Source organism: Mya arenaria, chromosome 2 (genome assembly GCF_026914265.1).
Source record: "Mya arenaria isolate MELC-2E11 chromosome 2, ASM2691426v1".
Classification (NCBI taxonomy): domain Eukaryota; kingdom Metazoa; phylum Mollusca; class Bivalvia; order Myida; family Myidae; genus Mya; species Mya arenaria.
Window position 1 is genome coordinate 36,781,140 of NC_069123.1, and position 26,348 is coordinate 36,807,487.

The window sequence follows — 26,348 nt, forward strand, 5'->3', positions numbered from 1 at the left end:
CCCTATAAATCTGGCTTAGAGTAAAGTTAAGGTTATGATGACAAAGCAGATTAGCCAAGGCTGAAATAAAATGAATACTCAAATTGAATAAAAAATTGGATCTAATCTTTTTAAAGATCTAAATTCTGTTTACAAACTGTAATGAGCTATATACGCAAACATCAATCTGATATCAAACTCCTGTTTTCAAATTTGTTATTGCACCAAGCTTTAAAAGCAATTGAAAAACTTCGAGCCTCGGCCTCCTATAAATTTACCGAAAACTTTGGTATTACGCTATTTGTACCAAATAGATCCTTAAATAAACATCCCTTCATAATAACAGGCTAGTATTCCCCCCTAATAGAGTGAAGTATAATCTCATTAACTTGTAAATAAGCTTCAACAGGTCTTGTAAGTTTTTTACGTTTTGTCCTTTCTTTCTTTAGCGGGCCACTCATGCAATGAAAGGAAGCTCGTACAATGAATCAGCTTTTTTACTCCGCTCAATATTTAAGCAGTAAAGTAGCATTTTAATGAAAGGTTTACCTTCAAGATTGAACACCTTCAAAAGAAAATTACATAGGCTGAATTTTGACGACGATCATTTTGAATGTGCAATCTGTTCTTACTATTGATGAGGTTTTGCAATACACGTTAAAAACTTAAGTCATTTGAACAAAACTTATAATAAAGTCAATTTTGCTAATTCTTATTCAAAGGAATACCAGAAATGCATTTTGTTCAAAACTTATGAAAAATGAATACAATTTTTTGTTTGAATTTGTTTAGATGGCCTTAAAATAGACATTTGATCAATATGACAACTTTAAAGTGTGCACTCATGTACCTTTTGCACTATATGCCCGATTTTCGGAAGCTGATCTGATTGGATGGGAAAAGGAGACACTGCGATCAAGCTTTCTGCGAGGTGTGCACTTTCTGTATTGTTCTAGTTCAACTGATTGGAAGTTTGGTTGCACAGCCTCACACCAGCTTGGCAACTTTGGTTGAACCGGTTCAGACCGACTCACTGGTTGGGTTCGCAGACTGCTAGACCGGGCTATGTGTACAGTACTGGTGCCAGATTGACCAACTGAGCTTTCAAGGGTTTTATTTTCACAATTCTGATTATGTCTAGCAATGGTGTTGGTTGTTGAAAAACTATTTGCACGCTTCTGCCAAAATTGAAAAGGATTATCATTTCTGCCATTTTGGATGGCCTGGAGATCACTGTCACTATGATGTTTCTGATTGGCTGGCTGGAAATGGACTGGTCCACTCAGAGGTGAAGCAGGTGACCCTGAAATAGACTGGTTACAAACCTCTGTATGTTTGGACTGGTTTTCAATCTTTGGAGGGGAGACAGGTATGGGCTTCAAGCCCTGACTCATCCTACTGTAGGTGAAGCTCATTCCCTGCTCTGTAAAATGCCGCCCAAAAGCAGAAGCATCACTTTGCTGAGGACCTGTCTGATAATTTGATGGTGCCAAATGCATTTGTTTATTATCAGAGTTATCGTATTGCACAGTTTGGCCAGAATGATTGAGATCACCGTTATCGTTCAATTCATTGACTGGTGTTCTTGCACCAGAACTGCTTCTACTATGGCCACCACTTTGTCTTCTCTGTCCATCAAGAAAGTCCTGATAAACCTCCGCCTCGTTTTTCTGATTATTGCACTGTCGTACGTGATCCGGAGACTTTTTTGTCTTTCTCCTTGGAAGAGTTCCATAGAGATCAGCGTTATTAGGGTTAGAAGCACTACTCGTGTCCGGAATGCCAGTCTCAAAACTTCTGTCTTTGTTAGCATTTATTTGGTAGTCCCCATGTGGCAAATGGGGGTCAACCGGGGGCACTCGCTCATCTGTGGATGGCCGCATGACCTTGTCAAACACTGGTGTGTTACTCCGCCCGGAACTACTTGTGCTTACGCTATCCATGGAGTTTTGGGATCCAGTGCCGGATGATGGGCGACCTTGACCTTGAGATTTGTGCTGCCTTGACCTGAGGGGAGACATAATTAAAAGGTTAAACATGTATATCACCAGTAATATAGATTTGTGGGTTTATTGCCACAAGGTACCCAGCTACATTAAAATATACATGGTGTGGCAACTTCTAGCATTTACCCCATAAAATGATAGCAAACTCTTCATAGAATGTGACTCACAGGATAGGCACATAAGAGGACAATAAAATCAAGATGGAACCAACCTGTAGTCAGTTGTAGCTCCACCATCGCTGCTGTTCGTTGAATTATTAAGCCATTTCTGTAAACTTCGGAGTTTAATCACGCAGGCATTAGACTTCTTCTGGGCATAGTTGTATGAGGTTTGACCAATGTTGGGCAGTCTCATTGCCTGCTTGAGGAGGTCTATGGCATGCTGGCACTGGCCTACGGCGTCCCCGTAATGCTGGGACGTCTCCGCAAGGACACAATCATCCATAATCTCCTCGGCACGTTGACACAGCCCAATGAACTGCTCACTGTCGGGGCTGACACCTGCTGGCACCAAACATAGAAGTATTAGCAAAACATTTATCACTATCACAATGTAAGTGTGTGAAACAAAGAACTTGTACTGATATTATTTAAGTTTAAAACAATTTCTTTTGCCTTGACTGTGACAAACAGCTTATTGATTCAGCCTCAAGTTAGTTCTCTGACCAGGGTAGAAACTAGTACTGTAGTCCATTTTGAAAGGCAATGAGTAAGTCCCCTCGTGGCATATCAACCCACATCCTAATGGGATGAAACACTGCATATATGACATACTGTTTAAACATGTGTGTAACAACCACACAGTTTTAATCAATCAATCTTAAAACTCCTCCTGGTCATTACCTTCTGGGAGAGTTGGCATAGGTTGTTGGCCAACTCCCTTTAGGGCGTTTCCCTGCTGCTGCTGTTGTTGTTGTTGCACATGATGACCCGGCCCGTTCTGAAAAATCTGGTTCTGAGGATGACCTGAAATGGTTTGTGTACAACATGAAACACCACAATTCTGGGCACATTTCTAATGCAGATTGAATGTTTTCTACTTGCGCTGAACGTTTTCTTCTAGGGCTAATAGAAATTTTAAACACGTCCACAAGCTTTTTACAAGTACAGAGCTGGCAGACATGATCATGCAAATTTGGAGTCTGTTTGATAGTATCAGTAAAGTTTTTGTATCATCTGTTTCAATTGTTAAAACATCACAGTCTCTTTCTCTTGAAGAGAATGAAAAATGAGTTTAAACCCTATACCATTCATATCTTGATGGTAAACGAAGGGAGTGACCGTTTTGTATGGATTTTACAGCGTCATTCTAAAACTTTCTTTACAAAAGACATAATAAATACAGATTGATACTTAAGTAACCACACAATTATTACTAAGACACTCAATTGTTTGACTTAGTAATGTGTTGTCATCAGTACTGATATATTGCCAAACTGCACATATTTGTTGGAAACATGATACCGCCCTTTGTAACATAAACAAAACATTTTTAATATGATAAGACTTAAGTATAGTCAGTAATTGTCTCTACAGTGTCTGTTTATTGTTATTGTGACAGAAAATCACGCCTCTTTACAAATTCCTGATCTTTATGATAAACATAATGTACAAAATAATCTTTTTGAAGGTATGTGAACTTTGACATTTTTAATTATTAAGCTATTTTTAAAAGCTATTTTTAACAATACTCAAAAAGACTATTGTCAAAAAGGAATAAAGACATTTAAAGAATTATAATATTGCGCTAACGAGGTCCTAAAACACATGTATATACAAACAAGATTGTTTAAAAATGATCTCAATTTAGAAAAATGAGGCAAAATCCAATCAAATAAATATATTTTTTTATGACTATGGGAATACTTCCTATTATTATTTCTATTGTAACTGAAACAATACAAAATTAATTAATTTAAATTTCTCTCAATTTAGAATTTTGATTCTAGGCAAAATCCAATAAAAAAATATTTTTTTGAACTATTGGAATACTTCCTATTATTATTACAATTACATTACTAATACCGATTGAAAATTTATCAATTGGATCAAAAGGATATGAATCTTCAGTATAATCTCGTATATAAGGTTAAATAGCAAGAAAGAAATACTTGAACTTTATATTATGCATTGAATTTGTAGTTATGAGATATCAAAATTACATTACGTCAAAAATCATATTAATGTTCACATGAATGGTCAGTGTTTTCACTGCTTACATATTCGATCGTATTTACAACACCCGACGGCTACAGATCACCATTTATTCACACCTTACTTGTGATTGTACAAGATTGCCGAAAACAACCAAATACCACAAATATTTATCTTGTTCATATAACCTAATGAAGCTCATGGGAAGACTCCAAATCTGGCCGGTGTTTATCATGAGCTGAGGACACAATAGGACATGACCCTTAATCTTTTTATAATGCAAGAAAGGCCTGTAAGCTCTTGTACTTCATAACACTTATAGGCCATTTTTGCTATCAACCGATACCATGGTGTCAATTAAGCAACTAATGGACACACTGGTGTCAATTTTATATCAAATCAAAGAAGAATACACAGATAAACTATGTAATAATTGTCAGTATAGACAATGGGAAAAAACTGTTGTATTACAATTTATTCAAATTACTGTCCAAATTCAAAATAATTGCTTATTACAGCTATTTTCTGTTCAAAAGAAAGAGAAGTTTGACATAGGAAAGTATGATGGTCCACATATCAAGCAGTTTTTTTTTTCAAAATGGTAATTAGACTGCTAAAAACACAATACTTTTACTTTTTCAAATCTTATTTAGCAAATTCTTTGATAGTCAAAGTAGTAGTGTCACAAATATAATCAAATTAGCAATAAACCCTTGCAATAGGAAAGCAATTTACAGTTTTTAGTTATGAAGATCTAATAATAACTGAGTGCTTACCATTTACCCCTGGTCTAGGACCATGCACGGTATTTCCTCTGATATCAGGTCCCAGTTTATTGGGCGGAGCTGCTTTCCCCCTTTCCCAGTGTGGCTCGCCATAGGCATTTGGCAGGGTGTTGAGATCGTGTGGGTGTTGGCCGGGCAGTCCCCTGGGAGCCCCATGCTGCTGGACCCGCCCCACGGTGTATCCTGTCTGTGCGAAATCCCCAGGGCCAGGGAGTACAGACATCAAGTCTTTCTCCCTAGTGCATCCAAGCCCCGCCATTGACGGACCATCACTCAAAAGTTTCTGCATGTTTTCATGCATGGCCTGCTGATTAAGAGTCTTTGGAGGAATCATATTTCTTGAAAGGAAATATTGTTCATAGGGGTTCATAGTGATGCTGCCAGTGGAGCTGGAGCTGTTTCTGTCACTGCTGCCATAGCCCGAATCTTTGTGTGAGTCTAGAGAGGCTGCATCAAATGGAACATCCGAGGAGAGATTGTCTCTGGGTGTCGGCCCATGACCAACCTTGTAACTATCTGAGTCAAGGCTACTGTTACTAGTCTGACTCACACATGAGCCCGAACGCTGTAACTTCTGAAAACTCAACACACTCTCCACCATTCTTCGGTCTATGTAGCCTAACTTTTCTTCCGAAAACCCTTCATCCTTTGCACTCTTCTTATCTGGCACAGGCGGGGGCTTATCAGATGTTCCCTTACTTGATCGTTCTTTTTTGCTTTTAACTTTCTTTTCAGTTTTCTTTTGTATGTCCTCTTTCTTCTCACCTCTACCTTTTGGTTTCTTTGGCTTATCAGTAAGTGTGTCCTGACTGGTTGTTGACTGCTGCCTATTGTGAGTGGATGACCCATCCTCATTGATGGGGCACTCAACAATTGTTCCTGAGCTCAGAATGCTGCTGTTTGAGCCCTGTCGAGTGTGCATGTCATTTTCTACAACATTCTGGTATGTGAGACAGCTGGTGTAGGCGGATTGACCAACTGGTGTGTAGGGGGGTGGTGGTTCTTCCATCACGTATGGGGGGTGGGGGTTTGGGCCCATGGTGTGCTGACCATGAGCCACTGTGGAGGATGAGGATGATGAAGTGTTGACTTTGCTGCTTGAGATCACATTGCCATGTTTCTTGTGCCTTGGCAGGGTGGCAAGGCCTGATTGTACAGGGGTATGTGCCCTGGTGACAGAGTCAATATTGTTGAAAACAGGGGCGCTGGTGGCCTGGGGCTTGATCACCTTGTGACTTGAGGTACCCGTATTCATGCCACCATCAGCCATACCACCAAGATTGTCCTCCAGACTTTGAGATCTTGTACGGAAGTGCTTGGGTTTAGCAGGCAATGAGGGCTTACTACTACTGTTACTATTTACTGATCCTTGGCAATCACTGTTCATGTCGGACTCCGATGACTGCGAATTCCTCTTCGCAGCATCAACTTGAAATCTGATAACATCTGCCTGGACTTTCCCTTTTTTAAAACTGTCCTTCCTCTGACCTTGAACTTCCCCATTACGGGAAAAATTCGGAGTCAGTGGAAGCTTGTTGTGATCCGGACTATTCAAGCTAGGTCTTCGATGGTGATCGCTGTTAGAGAGCGTGTAATTATAGACGTCCCCATTCCCATCAACCCTGTCTCCAATCTGCCCGGCACTTTGACTGTGTTTGATATACCCCTGTCTTGAGTCTTGTCTGCTCAAGTCTCTCTGACAATTCATTACTTTACTGTTATTATGTGGCACAGCATAGATATCTTCGTCCCTATTTTTGGGTTTTGTGACCGCTAACATGAAACTCGACTGGCGTCTATGCTCGAAGCTTGAGCTCTTCTCTAGGGCTTCCTTATCGGGGTGTGAACTGACCCCTCCCTCCATTCTCGGTGTTGTGCAACGTTTGCTTGTGGAGGTATGACTCTTTTCTGGAACTGATGGTTTCTTAGCATCTTCTTTTGAATCTGGAAAACAGGATATTGGTAAAATATTAATAAATTAATTAGGATTACAGGATCAAATCTCAACACTCAGGTAATTTCAATAAATTAAATGATGTTGAACAAAAAGAAGTAAAAAAATTCTCAATATATTAATTTATTTGCTTTTTGTAAACAATTTATCAAAAGTTTAATTAATTTGAGATGATTGCAAATTCATTTTTAATCTGTATCACTCACATCAGAAATATGGAAAAACCTACATTTTTTATCTTCAAGTTTTAATTTATTGTTACATAAAAGCCAGCATGAGCGTGCATACCTTTAGCTTGGTTCATGGAATAACCGGGGGCCATTACACGAGAGTTTGGTGCTGTCTCCGTGGGGACAGAGGATGCATTGGGGTTTGTGTAGATAAGGAGAAGAGGCTGGTAGCGGCTCCGTGCGACACGCTCCACAACCTGCTCCCAGTGTGGACCGACCTGTAAACACAGAAACACAGCATTGGAGACATATCTCACAATTCCATGTCTTATTCTTAAGAGGTTACTTTATTAAACAGGGGTGTAGTTTACAACAAGAGATGCATAGGCCACTTATGTTTTGGGGGTCTAGGGGTGGGCACCATGATCTTTTATAATCGCCTAAGAATCAAAGTATTTTACAGCATTTAATTGACTAAAACTAACATCTTTCCATAAAATAATGTCCAGGCCTTCACCTACAGCTCCTAAGTGGTGCTTCACAAGTGATATACCATTTGAAGTAAATAAAATATATCAATGTAGATGTGTCAGCGTACTCAAAGAAGTAGTTCCTACTATATTACCAAGTAATGTTGTAAGAATGTTACGTTTTACTACAAATGCACTTTTACTTTCATTCATAAGATGTATTTTAATTCATAAATTAACTATTTATAGTGCTGATGCAACCCATGTCTTGCTTTTCAAATTCATTCAGGTCTGCTATTTTTGGCTCTGACAGTTACATCATTATCTTACTTTCTCACACAAACATTTGAAATGAGCACATTATTATGAACTAACTGAATGGAAACAGTTCTTGTAATTCTCAGATAACTTAACAGGATATTGAAGGGGTGGGGGTAAGTATTTGTATACGTACTGTTCTTGCTGACATTATTTTCTTAACATGAGGCCTATTGTTCAATTATATTAGGCATCTTAAATTGTAAGAAGGTAGAAAAGTAAAAATTGTCACAGACATTCAATTTACAACTGATAATGAGGCCTCAGCAAATCATTTTGATTTATTAGATGTTACCAAAAATATTGTGATGTATAAGACCGAGATTGGGCGACCCCCCCCCCCCCCCCATCTTCTGTATAAAGCTTAAGAGAATGGTGTTATATTAATCTTCTGTATTAAGCTTGAAAGGTTTAAAATTCATATTAAAGCTCAAAAAATGTATTTTTTTAAGCTTTGGAAATATAATCAATGCACCTCCGAAATTCTTTTTATGGTCATCAAATTTCACATACATGTATATTGATCCTTGAAATATTCATTTCTAAAACCATAAGTAGGGTAAGGCATAGGGAATTATTTCTCTGCCATTTTTCAGACCAGGTGTTACAGGCAGTAACAGGTGACTACCTGGATCATTGCGGTCACGCTTAATCTGAATATAGTCTCCTGACAAAACAGTCTCTTTGTATAAAAAACATCCCATGCAAAAGCATGCAGTTACTGGTTGAACATATCACTAGCCCTTTATAAATTCACCATACTTAAATGTCAACCTTTTCGCAAACTCACATTGGATTTTGATGCTTGAGTAACCATTAACATTTGGCGCCACGCTTACGGCTATAATTACATGTTGACTAAAGATATTACAGTGGGTTTAACAATGTTCATCTTTGCAAACCGAAATGAGGTCACCGACCATCTATCGTTAAGACAAGATTACTGCAAAACTCCTTTTTCTTAAATAACAAAGCGATAGGCAAGTCATTAATCACATGAACTGTACACTGAATTTCTTCTCCTTTACTATGTTCACCTTATACGAATTTAATTTGTCACATGACTACACTATAAAAACACAGCGGCCTGGCACACTGCCAACAATTGTGCACAGGTGGATCGAGACTCAGTCAATACACACTCTCCCGACCCACAAGCAGTCAAGCGAGCATATCTATCAAGGTCATAATTGAAAAAGGCGCCTAAATAAGGAGAACTTATCTTCACTACAATCTTACAGCGAATTAATTGATTGCTTGTGGCTAGTAAACAGTAACTGTTAAATTCAATAGTTCTTAATTTCGTTTGTAGTAAAACGTAATCTTTTTTTTTAATGAAAGCTTAAAAGTGCATTAAATATTGTAAATTTAGCAATTAGCAGCAAAATAAGTGTTTATATTTAAATTATTATTATTATTTACTGCTCTTAACATACTTGTAAATCTCATAGATTTTCATTTAAAAATCAATAATAAGAAGGAGAATAAAAATAAAAATACCTGTCTTTTATCATTACTCCATTTAAACATCCCTTTAAACTTATTTGTGATCCCAATTTTAATGTCATACACTGAAAAATTAAAAAAAATGGTAGAATTTCCTCTTCGGTTTTTCGATCCAAAAATCGCTACTGCCAATAATGCTTTGATTTTTTATCAAGAAGAAGTGAGGTAACAGTCAATACATAATTTCAAACTGTGGTTTTCAGCTTTCATCAAGGTAACAATATGTTTCCTGTGTAAAACTTAAATTTCCTGTCAACGCTCAAATGTATCAATAGGATAGGGGGCACGCGTCCATATTTAAACATTTAAAAGGACGCTCAGACAGGAAGTTGTGTAGTATCTGGGGATCAGTCAATGTCATGTTGGGCAAACTCTGCTCAATAAAATTATAAACCCATCCCTTCAACAGATGCTAAAATTAATCTTCAAAACTTTCTTTCTTCAAACAGAACGTGGACCACCAGCGTAACAGAGGGCACCTAGACCTATGTACAATATAGGCCATAAGGCCATCCTTAAAATCAATTGTTTGCCGTGGCCCTACCAAAATGTTTTTTCTGCAGTTAGGTTTATAAGTTGACATTTTTTCTTTCAAACTGAGCCACAGCTTAACATTAAACAATAAAATAACATTTAAATAAAAAAAAAATTACCAAAAGGTAAAAAATGATAAAGCATCTAAAGGCATTTTTGGTCAGACTGCCTATATAGCCACTTGAAACAAACACTTCTTTAAGAATGGTCCAAGGTCCTGCTGTCCATCCCAGTTGGCCAGATTACCCAGGTAGGAGGCCATACAACGGAGCCGTAAGCCACAAGGACAATATTTGACAGCCATTTCAAACTGGACATCAGTAAACAATTCTATAGACAAGTGTTAATCAATGAAAAAGACAGCGTCTGAATAGCATTGAAAAGGTGTCACAAAACACTTCTTCAATCAAGTTCATTTAAAAGCTTGGTCACAGGTGCTATGATTCATCATTTTTCTTTAACCAAAATGGATAAGGCGGATTTAAGCGTTTTAAAAAGAGTTTTCGAAGTTCATTAAGCAAAATTTATGCGTTTCCATGTAGCCGACAAAATGGGATGTCAAGATTTTAGATTAGCAAACAAATTTAAATGCTTATTCAGCCCTCTCCAGTTTAACAGCTACTTTTAAAGGGTAAGGCCTCCTGGTACTATAATACACCTCGCTTTTAAATGATAATCTGTTTATTTTAATCTTTTAATTTACTTTATTAGGACAATTTCCGCTACAGTTTTATCTCAAATTTCAAAGAGTTTTCATCTTGTTCCATTTTCAAATAAATACAGTACAGTATAATTTTCAAAACATCAAAAACAGGTAGCTCATCTTGCATATAAAAAATATTAAACAGTAAAAAAATTGAGAAAAATTTATTTAGATGGTAAAACATTTTTTAAGCCTCTGTAGCCGTGGCCACTAATAGTAGACTTCATCCCCTCTAAAATTTCTATAAAAACATGCACACAGGTTTGAATGATGAAGATATCTGTAGATATGAAGACACCGCTATATGAAGACACGTGTATGTAAAGACATGTGTATATTTTCTCACCTGACGGACAGTGGCATCATCAAAGTAGATCCACTCCTGCAGCTTCGTGTGATAGATGAAGGTCGAATAGTGTTTGCCGTAGTAACAAACGACTGCCGTCAGATGCAACCGCGGCAACGCATTTGCGTTATTGCACATCACCGAGTGAAACATCTGAAATCAAAATAACCATGTATATTGACATTTTTTAAATTTAAATTCTTTTTATAAATATAACTTTTATGTTAAGAGATAATTTTGATGATTAAAAAAAATGAGTAAAGGGCTGCATGACTGAAGGAATCAAATTCGGTCAAGGGAGAGCATTCTACAAAAAAGTTGTGAAACAATGCATATATAGAACAAAACAGAAAGGAACATTGATTTTGAATTCATCAGAACGTTACACAAAATACAAAATATAGACTCATTATCTTACATTTAAATTTCAACTTCATCGATTTAATCGATAAACAGTAATTAAGCCAGAGGATCATTTGAAAAATCGTTGACGTTTATTTGCTCATAAATACTTGAAAACATCAGGTACATGTAGCATTTGTCCAACATTCATGATTTATATACCTGAGGCAGATCATGTTGATGTATCGACCAGAACATCAAATTAAATGGCCATCAATAACAAAAACATTTTGTTAAGTACAAAAAACAATTTACAGAGAAACAAAGTAGTGCAAAGCAAATGTTCGTTCAAATGAAATACGTAGAGAAATGGTACATGTAGCCCACGAGCCATTTCAGAGAAATCAAACTTTGTATCCAATTTTATTTGTCACAAAGGTTTATAGCTGTACATGAAAAGAACACCAATGAAGATAGGTTGTTTGAAATCTGATGCAAACAATGTAATACGTGTTAACCGTTTATTACTTTGAGCCTGAATTTATATACCAAATAGGTGCAAAACACTTTAAGAATTCTCTCAAGGGTGACTGTGACATCTTTTATACCCGAATATATTTTAACCAAATTTTCACTGATGTCAAAGATGCTTTAACTTGGTCACATTGTCCGCTATTGTTACAATGAAACCAAGTAAACCAATAAATTGTGAAAGCTTTACAATAAAAGTACAGAAATTGCTTGGACGCTTCAAACTCAATCAGATTCAGTGTTAAATGTCAGTCGTGTCAAATTTTTCAAATTTCGCTTTTGGCCAAGAAAGACATCTGACATGTTTGTACGGATATTTGAGTCCCATAAGTAAAATTTTCCTACTTTCGGTGAATGCTCGTTCATTATTTAAGGCAACTAAAACAATATAACTATTGACTATGCAAAACTATTGACTAATTTATACAAAAACGATTAAGAAAGTGAAAATACACACCCTAAAATAATTTAAGTAATTTGATTTGCTATCTATATGAGTAATTATAGAGAATGATTTTTTCAATATAATTACTCAGGTGATGTTAAATGGCTAATGTCAAAGTTATTTAATGAATAAAGTACAATCTTAGCCGATCATTTAATTTCATGTTCGTGTAATCTCAACCACGTACACAATCAATGTAAGTGAAACTGACAATCAAGAGCTAAATGACTTTCATGTATGTTTCAGATAAAAATGATAGATAACAAGATTTGCTTTTATTGCAACATTGCAGTTAAAAGCTATTTCAGCATATTAGGCCCTTTTTATTCACGAAATAATGTACGACACAAAGCTTTTTGCTAATTATCAAGTCAATTAAATAGACCGTTTTACTGTCATAATAAAATCAACTTTGTTTAAACTGACCAATCAAATTCGGATTGTCTAATTGATATTACTACTTCTAAGTAATATATATTTTTTATTTTTACTTCTAAGAAATATCTTTCTTTTTAAAAAAAAAAAGATCATATATTCATTTATTGGTGTTGTTTAGATAAGTGTTATACAGATAAAAGTCATTATAAAGAAATATGTATACATATATAACAATTGCAATTTTATATATAGTATTTACTTCTTGTTGTTACTTGCTATATGTAAATCAACAAAATCAATAAGTCTTTTTCTGAAACAGCGAAAGTAAACAAATTCAATTTCTTTTAGTTAGAAATGTCAATAAATTATTCAAAATACTTTAATTCAAATATGAAACGATTGTCCCAAAATTATACAGATCAATAATTAAGATATAAAATGTAAACAGAATCGAAACCTACAAAATTAAACTTAAATATTATTAATGAATTAGGTATTGAGATTCTAATACATAGTTCTGACAGAAGAAATTTGAAACCTAATGCAATATAATTGATTTGTTCAAAGAACTCCCTTAAAATTTGGTAAAATGGAAATAATTATGTATCCTACTTTAAAGATTATAAAACTATAAACCAATCTATAAATAAAGATATAAGGAAATATATCCTCAGTCATAACAATTATGCTAATCTTAAAGACAATTGTCATAACTTGTATAACCCGAAACTGTGGGAGATTCAATGCTATAAATGATAAAGCAAATATTTTTATTAAAGTTAGCTCTGCTGGAGAATATTACCTTCAGCTAATCGGGCAGTATTCTGACAGTGTGCTCAAGATAAGTGATAACTGGGTAGTAAAGTTAAGTGAGAGTCAAGTGGGTTGTAATCATTTTAACAAAAGCCATGCAGGGTGTACGGTCACAGTCAAGATATAATCCTAAACTTGGGAGTACCTGAAGGTACCCAAATATTTTGATATCTATTTTATGCTGGGGGAAATTTAGCTTGTAAGCATTCTCATAAACTAATAGCTTTTTTCCTCTTTTTTTTTATTTCTACTCGATCAAATTTGAAGTGGCAGTGCCCAAATAGAGTACTTCCTATTGTTAAGCTGTATTTCTACGCTTGTAAGAGTTCTTAAGCAGGTGTATTGCTTATTATACCAGGTGTTTGTGATTGTTATTAAAACACTCAGAAAATAACATAGAAATCACATACTCCTAGAAACCTACATGTAGGTGTTAAAACCATGCTGTAAACGAACAGCATGTAGCTGCCCTTGGAAACTAAAGCATATTTGTAAGTGTATGATAAGCATATACAAGTGTACGGAAGTATTGCTGAATGTGTTTTAGCATGTTGTGTGTGTACAATGACATGTATGAGTAACTTACGTCAGGAAGGAGAATCATGGTGCCAATGGTTCGTGTCACCTCCGCGGTCAGGTCTGGGTCTGCCTTGTCTGAGCCCCAAACCAATCCAATGCTCACTGAAACAAACACATAATACATTCTTCAAAGTTGTTTAAATCATTTTGATTTCTTTTTATTTGATCGTCACGTAAAGAATATAAATTGACAACTTTTGTATCATGCTTGATTCTGTTTCTTCCTTATAAACCGGCACATGTGTCCATTTTAAGAATGTGATCCTGACTTTCTTTAACACTTTAACCTCTATTCTACCTCGTGAATATCAAATGGATGTTGAAATAATTACACCTATTGTCTTTTGACTTATCAAATAAGACAGGTATGATTAATAAAAAAAAATTGAGAACATTTCTTTATTGAACTTCTTGCACTTACCAACATCGGGTACATTCAGCAACGTTTTTCTGAGCTGAACCCTCTTGCCACAATTGCCCTGAAATAGTCATAATCGAGATTTGAATTTATCATCTTAGTCTTCTTATTTGAAACTTATTTGGAAACCTCTTCATGTTAAATTGGAAATACTGTACATTCATGTTCTACAATGGTGTTGAGACTTTTCAAGCAGAAAGAAATCATACGTTCGCGAAAAGAACTCTGTGAATTTAAAATTATCAATCTGCTATAAAGCCTTAATAATAGAAGTTCTGAGGTAAGACTCACTGGACAATCTCTAACATTCCCGACAGCACCAGCGCTCCGTAGAAGGAGCCCAAACCTGCTCGGATGAAGGACATCGCCGGTCTCCTGCATTGTACGCGACTGGGACCTGTAACGGGAACCAATGTCAGCGTTAGATCACAAGCTCACATTGTAAGTAAAGTACCTGCTTTCAAATGTAATTTAATTGAAATCCTAACATAGTAATATGCACTTATTGGCTCCACTCGCAACCCAAAAATGTTTACTTGAAAAAATATAATTATATGACTCAAAATTCACATTTTTCCTCAACTATTAACAAGTCAACTAGTGCAGATATGTTTAATCACACTCTTGTTCTCCTTAAATTCTTCAAAGCCAACATCTTCAAGGGGGCTTTGCTTAGTTTCTTTGTTTGAAATATGTTCTATGGTAACTTCACAATTTTAGGCATTTTATTGCAATTTTTACAATTCTTAAAGCCCTGGCCAAATTCACCAAAAAAGGGTGGAGTAAAACCCACTCATATGTAGGAGAATGCATAAGGGGTTATCCTGTTTAAACATGGTTCACGTCCCGATACCAGAGAAAATACCATGAAAATGCCCCCCTCCACCATGCATACCCACCAAGGCATGAACAGCTATAACTACATAATTATACCAATCTAGCATCAATAAAAAAATGATTTATTTGTTCAATCATTGTAAATATTAACTTATATCAGCTATATATATTTAATGTGCTTTTGACTTTATTACATAGGCTGTGAATGGTACTTACACTAAAGCATTTGCCGATATGTAGTGGACCATCTCGTAAAACTTTAACGGCTCCGATTGTGCCCCACATGGACATACAAGCTGAAACGAAACATTCAGATATTGAATTGCTGAGTTTTACAGGAATTAATCAACTTGTCAACAAACAAAATCTATGACTTCTCATTGATAATTAATGCCAACAACTGATGATTATAATGCCAGCCATTGTACCTTTCAAGCAAAACGTAATTATTAATGAAATGTGATATCTGCTATTATCTCCATAGTTAACCTGTACATGTATTTCGAAGAATGATTACAAAATCATTCAAATAGGGTTCAAATAAAGGAGCACATAGGACCTTTTTGCCTTCACAATATTCACCCCTAAAATAACATGACGCAAATGAGAGCCTTAGCTTGTCGGAGGTTGTCTGTCAGCAGTCAGTCAAAACAATGCATTGGATTATACAAGCACATACTAATATTTATTGATGAAATATAATCCCTTTAGTGGACAATTGAAAGGTTGACTGACAACCAGGGTCATGTTCCTTCTTTACATTTAAATGTGTTGATCCCCGGTGTCAGACGGACAGACAGAAAAATATGACTTCAATGGTCGAAATTAGCATAAGCCTGCAAGCACTGCTAAAAATACTTTTTGGGCTTCCTTAAATTCTAGATTTTGTATAGCAGGGATCTGCAGATGCCAAGTGCTAGTGTCAGAGTTTGGGCTTGTTCACCCACAGTCTAATTTTGATGGCTGTGACTTAACTCAAAAGACATTTTTACTGTTCATTTGCAAGTGAAGTGGGAACAGCTTATTATTATTCATATCCTATTTCTTTAAGTACTAAAACCTTTCATTAACCAGCACCAGAAAAGCAATTCTGCACGATAAAATTGGGCCTTAAATACATCAATTCAATATCCACTGCGCTTGCATTATGCAAGTTTCAATTGAAGATCGATGTTACTCATTTGCAATTGGAGACATGTTCAGTTAAGTTTTTTTTATCTCAGGTAAAATCTTTCTATAAAGGCTGAGTAAATATTGCAGCTCACGTATTTATGAGCACACAGTATACCATTTACTCCGCTGATTTATAGTGTGACACGCTCATTTATATATTCTGTTTTGACATCTACGAAATGAAGGCCTTAAGATATGGAAATTGAGCTTGGTACAATTTTTATAATCTTTTTTTTTAACTTTTAGTCAAGATAAATATGAAAGAAACATCTTTATTTGCAACTGATGTTGACACATACACCAGTATTTCAACAATATTAAGTTTAGTATTTTTTTAATTTATTTTTTATACATTTTGGTTTTAATAGAATGAGCTCAATTGTCCCAAAACGTTTTGATATATCGCCTTTTAAGTTTCGCATTTAACTTTGTATCATGTTTCAATATTCCAAGATCACAATCAACCTGGCAGTCTGGAATATACATCGATGTATAAAGGTTCAAGTTTGTTTCTACGTTATATCAACTGCAAAAGAGTCCCCAGGTTTTCAAATAGTGTGCATTATCCGAGCTCAGTTTAATGTTTATTTATAATATTTGATAGCTGTGGTTTTTGTATACATACATTATTTACTTACATACAAATTAGTAATTGTGGCGAACATTTTCAACATAAGCCTTGTTAAATGTAAATAGATTCACGCCATGCGCATAAAAGATATCTGATGGTACACTAGCTATTACAGGCAAACATTCAAAAGATGTCAAACATTGAGAAGAAAGGAGAAATAATAACAATCAACAGAGGGTAGGTAAAGCTATTCATCTAAAACACTTGAAGAAAGCCATCCCTGACAAAAACAAACGCTCCAAATAAGATGAAACGTGTCACTTGAACACCAAGCTGTGCCATATAAAATAGTTGTTGCGAGTACATTTTTTTGTTTCGAGTCATTTCTAACGCCTGAAGGTAAGTGGCATGTTTGCCAGTTGTTGCCAATGTTCCAGTCTTACAAAAGCCTGAAGCCTGAAGCTGTGACTTGTTTGTTAGTAAACTAGTAAGTTTCTATTTTGGGGTCATTTCTAACACCTGAAGCTAAGGCATATTTGCTAATATTTGCAAGCACTTTTTTTCTTTTCTTCTTATAATTCAAACTTCTCCCTGAATATCAGAAAAACCTGTACAGTGAAGAAAATAAGTTGTTTTTTTTCAGTTGAACAAAGGAAATTCTACATGACCTATCGATATAAAATCTCATTTTCTTTCATGTAATCAATATAATATTGAGTAAATATATAGCAGATGCACACACTTTTGTCAATATCATTTTAAATGATTTTTTTTTCTAGTATTTTTTTTATTTTAATGCAATTCAACACAATTTTATCAAAATACATCGAGGGCACAATTGCAACCATAAATCTATGATAAAACTCGTACACAATAGAATGTACGTTGAAAGTGAAAATTGCCATATATATTACTTTGTTTACTAAACATGCTCCAAGTCAAAAACCAGTGACATTAAACAAACAACATGATTTATGCGCTCTAAAACTGCTTTCATATGTTGAGTAATTGAACCCGAACATGAAATATCACTAAACCACTTTCTTAAACAATATTTTACTTGTAATATGTTTGCCTCACGGAAATGCACAATGTTTCATTATGTAAACTGCTCATTAAACTGCAATCAAGATTTTCTGATAAACTTGAAAACCTTTAACGTCAACCTTGACTGAGCAGAACACAACCAAGGACAGACCATGAGTTTGTAACAAAATGCATTTAACTGTTGCAATCTATTCCATATATGATAATTACAATGTACTCTGTTGAATAAATTATGAGAAACATCTTTGCTGATTTACATTTAATCCATTAAATTATTGAAGTTATGGGATTGCTAATGTACTTTCATCTTCCACCAAAAGGCTATCTAGCATGTATTGCATGTATATCACGTCTCCAACATAAATGACGCAACGCCATTGGTCCAGGACTGGTCACGAGGTGACCCCATATTGGGTCACCAAATTTATATCGTACCAAAATGGCGCCTATTTTCAGAATCTGATGAATATCCTTATGAATAAATGAAACATTTAAACATGTCAACAGGTTGTTGACGTGATATACAAGTAAGGGGGTTAGTAGGTGATATTGAATGTACAGGGCACAGGAAACCATATTCTCTCTCACCGGATATGGTTTCCTTTGCCCCGTACATCCCATATCGGGTCACCTTTTAACCTCATAACTAATATCTCAAAGATGTGAATACTATATTTTTACCTGGTCGGAAATGGCCATTGCAAATTTTTGATGTGGAATGCAGTGTGGGGCTGCACACTTATCCTCATTATACTGGTTGGCGATGTGGTAGTGGATGCGGTTCAATATGTTCTCCTGCAACACGTATAACATGCTAAACATTAGCATACATTTTCTGAATGCAATTAATATGCCTCAAATGTTATAAGCATTAACATATATTTTCTGGATATGATCCTATATATATGTACTTTTTCAATATATATATTGAAATTTACATAGGTTTTCTTGAAAGAATGTAAATTATGAATCTCATGACTTAATTGTTCTGGGGCCGTATTCAATAAGCATCTTAGTAATAATTTTCAACTAAGTGAAAATTGCCATTTTTCTAATTTGAATTTTAAGAAAATGAACAATGTTTGTACACCAAAAATATGAAAATAAGCAAGAAAATGGTCTAAACAATATATGCATATGAATTAATCTGATGAAAAGTAGCGGGTATTTAAAATAATCGTTGTCAAACATTACGAAATTCTCACTAAGTTGAAAATATTCACTAAGATGCTTATTGAATACGGCCCCTGATCTCGAGGGCCCATTCATATTCCAGTAAAGCCTTAGTCTTTCAACCTTAGAATTGTTACAGTTTTATGTGAATACAATGATTCATAAATTCGTAATTACATTTCCCACTTGAGACCAGTTCTTGACATAATTTATTACAAAATTAAGTCCATAAATAAGCAAGATACTATTCTTGATAACTGAGACAGAAATATTTGAATGAACAGAAGCCTTACAAAACATTCTGCGGCATCATCCATATGCCCGAGCTGAAATCGTTCCTGCGTGGCGAACGTAGTGGCAAGGGCCTTCCGCAGAACGCTCGGCTGCAATGATGACTGGTCGCTGTACTGGAACTGGGTAAATATCACCTGAAAAAGAAATAAAGCAGTCTAATAATCTTCTCCAATGTGCACACTATAGAAAAAAAAAATTCCTGACCCACAAACACGCTCAGTTTGGTAAAATGTGAGTGGGTCTGGTTCAATATGTTTGACTATTTTACAATGTATGGAAAATTCTACTTGTAATGTTAGCAGGATCCCTGTTATAATCATGTGTTTTAAAACACCTATATTTCTTATTTTCCGAATAATGACACTTCCCATATACAAAGTAATTGACAGGTAAGCGTATCAAAAACTCAGCTTATATCTACTTAAGTTTTTGTCCAGGTGTTAAAACTATCTTTTACGGTATCAATTTACGATAAAATCAAATATAATATCACTCTAGCATACAAAGGAGATACTTATTCCCAGCTCTTCCCATTGAAGTGACCTATTTCAACCATGAGAATTGAAGAGAAAAAGTATAAAATTATTTATTCAATTGTCCTTCAAATCCGCCTGTTTTACCAATTATATTGTTGGGTCGTTTGAAAAGCCTGAATAAACCCTACTTTCCCAAACGTTCAATGTCATGTATACCATTATTAAAATATTTAAGAGGTGTAGGTACCAAAACAACTTTTCCCAACACTTAGAAAAAAGCAAAAGACCTTGCTGACCATAGTCAATGAAGGTGAGACCAACATCAAAGCCCAGGTCATTTTAAGTGGAAAATATTGTATGCAGATACCAATTTTCACACACACCGGCTATTTCTCTGAGCAACAATAGAAACTAGCCAGACATATTCGGTCAAATAATTGTCACAGTTTGCTAACAGCCATGATTTGTGTTATTTTTCCACTGGGGGCAAATACGAACACCGTAACTTTAGTCAATATGACAAAACTTATCAATATACTAGAATCTGTAGGAACTACAAATCATTCAATGCTATATCTGAGATATTGATATCCTATGGGAAGCATTCAACCATCAGATATATATATTTATAACAATTATTTGTAAAGACTTATTGCCCACTACATGAACTGTGACCCAAATAATTAGTTTCAGAAATTTAATTATTTAAAGCACAAAATGAGTTTTTTTCCATTGGAACGTGGGGTGGGCTCAAGCTGCACTAAGGCCATTTTCTTGTGGCTTCTCCAAATAAACTCTACCCCAGTGTTGTCTTTTCTATCAAGCTAAAATAAATCAGTATAAACTAACATTGACCAGTTTATAAGGTAATTTTGCCACCAGATGTAATATGTCACCAATGTGTCAATTGCTATTCCCTATTGTCAAGGTGCTGCCAGGCAATATATAAATGCAAGATCATTGTGGCCTGGCCTAGAATATATGTCTGGGTACCACCATTAGTAAGTTAATGTCAATCAACCCTCATCTGTTGTTCCCAGGTGATCAAGGGACTTAACTTGGCTTAAATGTTATAGCCTGAGTTAGAGGACTTCTGTAACACATGCATATATATTGTCATGTTGAACAAGTGTACCAAGTTGTTAAATTCATATTGATATCTTTAATGGTTTTTAATAGGGATGCAAACGAATATTCGAATATTCGAATATTCGATCGAACGTTTGGTATTCGAATGTCAAAATAGGTATTCGAATATTCGATGTTTTTGTTGAATTAATAAATTAATAAACTTTTTGCCTACAACTGTCATCTTCGTCTGTCTTGTTTTTACAACGATGGACCCCTAATGCCATAGGTGTGAACTTGATGACACTATACACGCGTCATATCGGATATATCGCCGGGAACTATAAACAGTCCCCGTAATTTTGCATTTACTGGCTGTTAGACAAGTGACATAAAACACATTCCAATTATTTTGGGTACATTTAAATGGCCATGCCAATTAAGACTTTAAGAGATCGGCCTTTATACCAATGTTTTGTCTTCATTGCTTATCAAGCTTGGCGATATTGCCCAAATCGCCTTGATGATATGAAGGACATGTGCTTTAAACTGTGTCCATGTTTTCAATATAACGCTCTTGCGTACAAAAATTAACTGTATGGTTTAACGTTTAAGGATATATGTCCTGTATTGTTGTACAATACTTAAGGCAAAAGCGACGTTAAGTCATGGTGTCGTTTTCTATAAATATATTTCGTAAATATCAATCCCAGAACGAGGCTGCAAGTCCCACGTTGGCACATATCGTCATTTAACCGGGACAAACGCAATTCCCTGATCTTATATTGCATTGTTTACAAAAATGAACGCAGAGGTTGTTTTTGTTTTCAAAGATATATCGCTTTTTCTTGGGATATATTTTGAAAATGGGGAAATTCAGAGGGTAATTTGTGGAACAATAATGGTCCGTCGCGTGTACCGAATACGACCAGGAAGGGTAACAGGGCCCCCACTATTACGTTAGTGAATAATAATAGTTTACTACAATTCTTAAAGGTTCATTTTGGTGTTCGAATATTCGAATATTCGATCGAAAGAATTACCGAATATTCGAATATCACTTTTGCCATTCGTTTGCATCCCTAGTTTTTAATTTATGGCAAACATTAAAGTTTTTGCACAAAGATTGTAAAAAAATCAATGAAGCAAAGCACCAAGGCTATAACAGTACAACAACGTTTTTCTCTCCCCAAATCCGATGAGCTGAAAAGTACAACTTTCCACAAAGATTACTACCAAGATGAGTCATCAGTCAATTTCAAACTGTCAAAGCAAGATGCATGGGGAATTAATACCTGAGAAGCAAGCTAGGGGCTTTGTGATTGTATTCTCATGTCCCTTAATTCACAATGAAAGGCAATTACTCACGGTCAGTAACAAAAGGTGTATCTAGGGAACACATTAAACTCACAAGAAGTCAATACCCCAGGTAGGGTTACTAGGGTACCAGCTAGCCAGCGGTCAATATTTCAGGTAGAGTTACTGGAGTCCTGGCTAGCGGTCAACATATCAGGTAGGGTTACTAGGGCACCAACTAGGAGTCAATAATTAAGGTCCTGGTCACTTCAATTAAATTATAATCAATGAGCAGCACGTCAGTAGAGATATTCAAATATCACATAATTCATGTAGCTACCTTTAGCATTCACTTTTTACTCTATATATATCATAATAAATTTTATACTTAAGCAAGACATTTTTCTGGATGTCAAGCATAATAAATGTACAATCAGCCAATTTATGTTAAGATTTAATGTGACATAATGTTTTTAATGTAAAGTAAAAGTTTTGGGCTATATTTATGACAGTAGGCCACTTAATGGTAGCTTTATTTATTTACTAAGAAATATTCACATAATAATTAACACATAGCTATGAATTTGATTAGTACAAATGTAGTCTTCTTATCATATATATATATATATCATATATTATTATATAACTATTATTATTTCTATAATTATTATTATTATTTTTATTACTTAACTATTATGAAATAGTGCCTATCAAGGTACAATAATACAATTTAATTTTTTCAATCATGTTACATCTGTTTATAATGAATGCTTTCGACATGTAAAAGAGTGATTAGATTTTACATGTACGAGCATGTCATTAGACAAAAGTCCAGGTTACAACCCCTTCAGGTCACAACTGGAATTGCCAGGAATGGTTTAGAGGACATTTTGAGGACCGGCAACTTAAATAATTTACGAGAAATATTTCCAGACCATAATTATAACATAGATTAAGGCCAGTTGAAAAACTCAAGAGAGATGTTTGAATATGCCATACATCTTAAAACACACAAGATCAAGGCAGGCATAAAGCTGAAGCTGGGCTGTATCCTTCAGCTATAGTCATGGTTGCTGAATAATTGAATACCTTGTATTTGCAATTAACCATAAACATGATCAGAGGTTATAACCAAAAAACACTCAATTAAGCCATCCCTTAAAAATGCTTTTGTGCTATGGCACATTCAACTTGCATGCTTCATTTACCCCATAAAATAAGGAAGAAGGGTTTCTATATACCCTGTCAGTATACTGCACACAAACAAGCCTTATATAGCATATACATATATTATTAAATGATAGTTAAGTCGTCTCTTGCACTTACCTTTAATGCACAGAAGATGCACGAGTGACCCATACATAGATGGCCTGTCAATCGTCGATAACTTCTGCGGAAAACATCAATATGCCAAAATACCTGAAATATACAGTAAGGTTACATGAAGACTACGACACTCATTTTTTTTAATTTTTTTTTTTAATTATCATCTTTTTCATATAAGGCAATTTTTTCATCAATGTCAGACCATTTGTAACTAATGCACAGTGATATTATTATTTTGCGACAATTGTAAACAAAAATTCTGACCCTGTCAAATTGCTGAAATACAGTTCTCTAAATAAGCAAAAACTAATGGGGTTTTGTTTTAATTGCGTATATTTGGGCTTGTTCAAGAAATCATCATTTTGAAAACTGGAAGCAGTTTTATAGTTATTGAATATTATATGAATCCTCGTTCAATTTTAACTTTATTTCCAAATAATATGGATGAGTTTTCTGTGAAAGTAAAATATACTATTAGAGGGATCAATATGTTCATGTTAAGCCTAAATGCTAAGTGAGCAATTTTTCTCAGGTGTATAATTATTAAGACTTGAAACAGCTGCAATGCCAATATTATAATTCAATCCTAATAAAGCTTGTTTCATGCTTCATGCATGCACTCATAGTCTGGCGCATTGTCAGGGGATCGACACCTGTCTTGTTACCATAGAAACATCAATATTATCAATTTTCTAAACTGGTTAAAACAATTAGTACAGACTTCTTGATGGCACACCTTGATAAACGGAGACAGAATTAACTGGACTTCATTTCCTTGCACAGATTTTTAATCGATTTTGAAGGGGCCATTAATAAATGAGGTCATCTCATATATTGAGGCTGATTTCTGCCATTTCTTTTTTTGAAGCGAAAAACAACAATACTAAATTACGCCAAATGGCAGGATGTAAGAAGACGCCATGTGACTCAGCAAAAATACAAAATAATAGTTCGGCATATTTCCGCCCTGCCACTTGGTGTATATTTTTATATTGCCCTGACTTGCTGGTTGTTTTCGGCCCGCAACATTGGCATCTTCTTCCAGTACACCCAAAATGTAGGAAAGATCAATGCAAAAATATGTTTGAAAAATGAAGCAGATTCATCTAGATTTTTGTGCATGCCTACCAGAATGCAAAAAAAAAGGTTGCCAAGAAGCGGGGCGAAAAATATAATATGGCCAAAATCAGCCCTCATATCCCAAAAAATCCCCCAAAATAATCTTATATTCGGTTTAAAATTTCTAGTGTTTTTGCCATGCTGTGATAATGTTCTCAATCAGCTACAGATCTTGAAAGTTGCATAAGTCAGGGGTAACTTGGGACACCCCCTCCCCTCCCCAATCCACTGGCGAGATTTCGTAGGATTATTTCTTACAATGAATATGGTCATGTAGTCTGGACAGGACCTATGTTCTCTGATAGTTAAAAGAGTTTGGCTAGCTGTGCCGATTTCAAAGGGCTAGATGAAAATCCAAGATAAAGATCTATAATTACAGAGCAAAGAGCCAGTGTGTCTGTTATAACTTTTATACTTTGAGCTCAAGTTTATAAAGATTTAAAACAAATATAATTGAGCGGACTGGAGTGAGTAGCTCAGTCAAAGTTTATGTTTTGAATTAGTGCCGAAAGTCTTCCTAGTTCTAATCTATGTTTGAGCGTGCATTTTTGTTAACAAAATTTAATATCATATTATAAATGTCAACTCTCTTAATAATGATTTCAGTTCTAAATATATTAAAAGTTTCCAGTTATTCAACATGATGACACAATGTAAATAGTAATGTATACTTCATATAATTCTAAGACCAATTGTTTCAGCGTACATGAGTGAGCCACTGTGATATTGATTAAGCCCATATATCACAGGTGTTGCCATGTCGATATAAATACAAACTGATACCATTACAAACTGGAGCATTACAGAATGAGTAATTTGTCACATTGTGCTGGTATTACGTAACAATCTCAGTTCCGCTGATTGACTTTTATTCAAATATAAATGGTTGCTTTCAGCTGTATTCGGCATGGGGATGTATTGATATATTATTCATTTCATCTTTGTTTGTAATTGAGGACTGCTAATTATTGTTACATATCCTGGGATTCAATTTACACACAGTCATATTGCCGCATTTATATCATGTATTAAGTCCCGCCATTCGGCAATTTAAGGTAGATAGAATAATGATTATTTTCACGTCGCAATGATCATAAACGATCAATAATGTATAACATACGAACTTACAGTTTTATAAAATCTGATATGTACATTTAATTAAGAACCATTTACCATCCCTAGGTGACTATATATATAACCAGTACTATCATTGACAAAGCTGGGAATCGAACCTCCTGATTCAGAGTCAGAAACGCTTACCACTTCGCCATCACATTGAGGCATAAGGATATCCTTTAAAATTAGTTGAACACAACAATGTGATTATTATGGTTATTAAAAACATCTTTTTAAATTCTAACATAGTTACATATGCAGTTGATCTATGCCTTCTTACTATTATAATAATGATCATTCATATATTTTATTTTTCACCCTCACATGTTAGGAAAGGAATCAGGGCCTTTTCCATTAGGAAAATGCTCTTGTGGCAATGAGTATTAGGGGCCAAATTTTGGCCCAAAATGGTCAGAAAAGAC

General features: G+C 35.1%; 1 protein-coding gene across 2 annotated transcripts in view; it reads right to left on the reverse strand.

The window, feature by feature from the left end:
• LOC128208776 (uncharacterized) overlaps positions 1-26,348 on the reverse strand; it is a 35,265-nt gene that overhangs the window by 4,324 nt on the left and 4,593 nt on the right. The window contains exons 3-15 of one of the 2 annotated variants that reach the window (XM_052912383.1): positions 23,692-23,784; positions 19,525-19,659; positions 18,740-18,853; positions 15,484-15,563; positions 14,722-14,827; positions 14,434-14,491; positions 14,020-14,114; positions 10,925-11,077; positions 7,166-7,325; positions 4,915-6,867; positions 2,828-2,950; positions 2,197-2,485; positions 1,305-1,986 (exon numbers count right to left, since the gene is read on the reverse strand). In XM_052912383.1, coding sequence (XP_052768343.1) covers positions 1,305-1,986; positions 2,197-2,485; positions 2,828-2,950; positions 4,915-6,867; positions 7,166-7,325; positions 10,925-11,077; positions 14,020-14,114; positions 14,434-14,491; positions 14,722-14,827; positions 15,484-15,563; positions 18,740-18,853; positions 19,525-19,659; positions 23,692-23,784 — 4,041 coding nt within the window. Of the gene's footprint in view, positions 1-1,304; positions 1,987-2,196; positions 2,489-2,827; positions 2,951-4,914; positions 6,868-7,165; positions 7,326-10,924; positions 11,078-14,019; positions 14,115-14,433; positions 14,492-14,721; positions 14,828-15,483; positions 15,564-18,739; positions 18,854-19,524; positions 19,660-23,691; positions 23,785-26,348 lie in introns of both variants that reach the window. The other variant, XM_052912375.1, reaches the window with a different exon arrangement.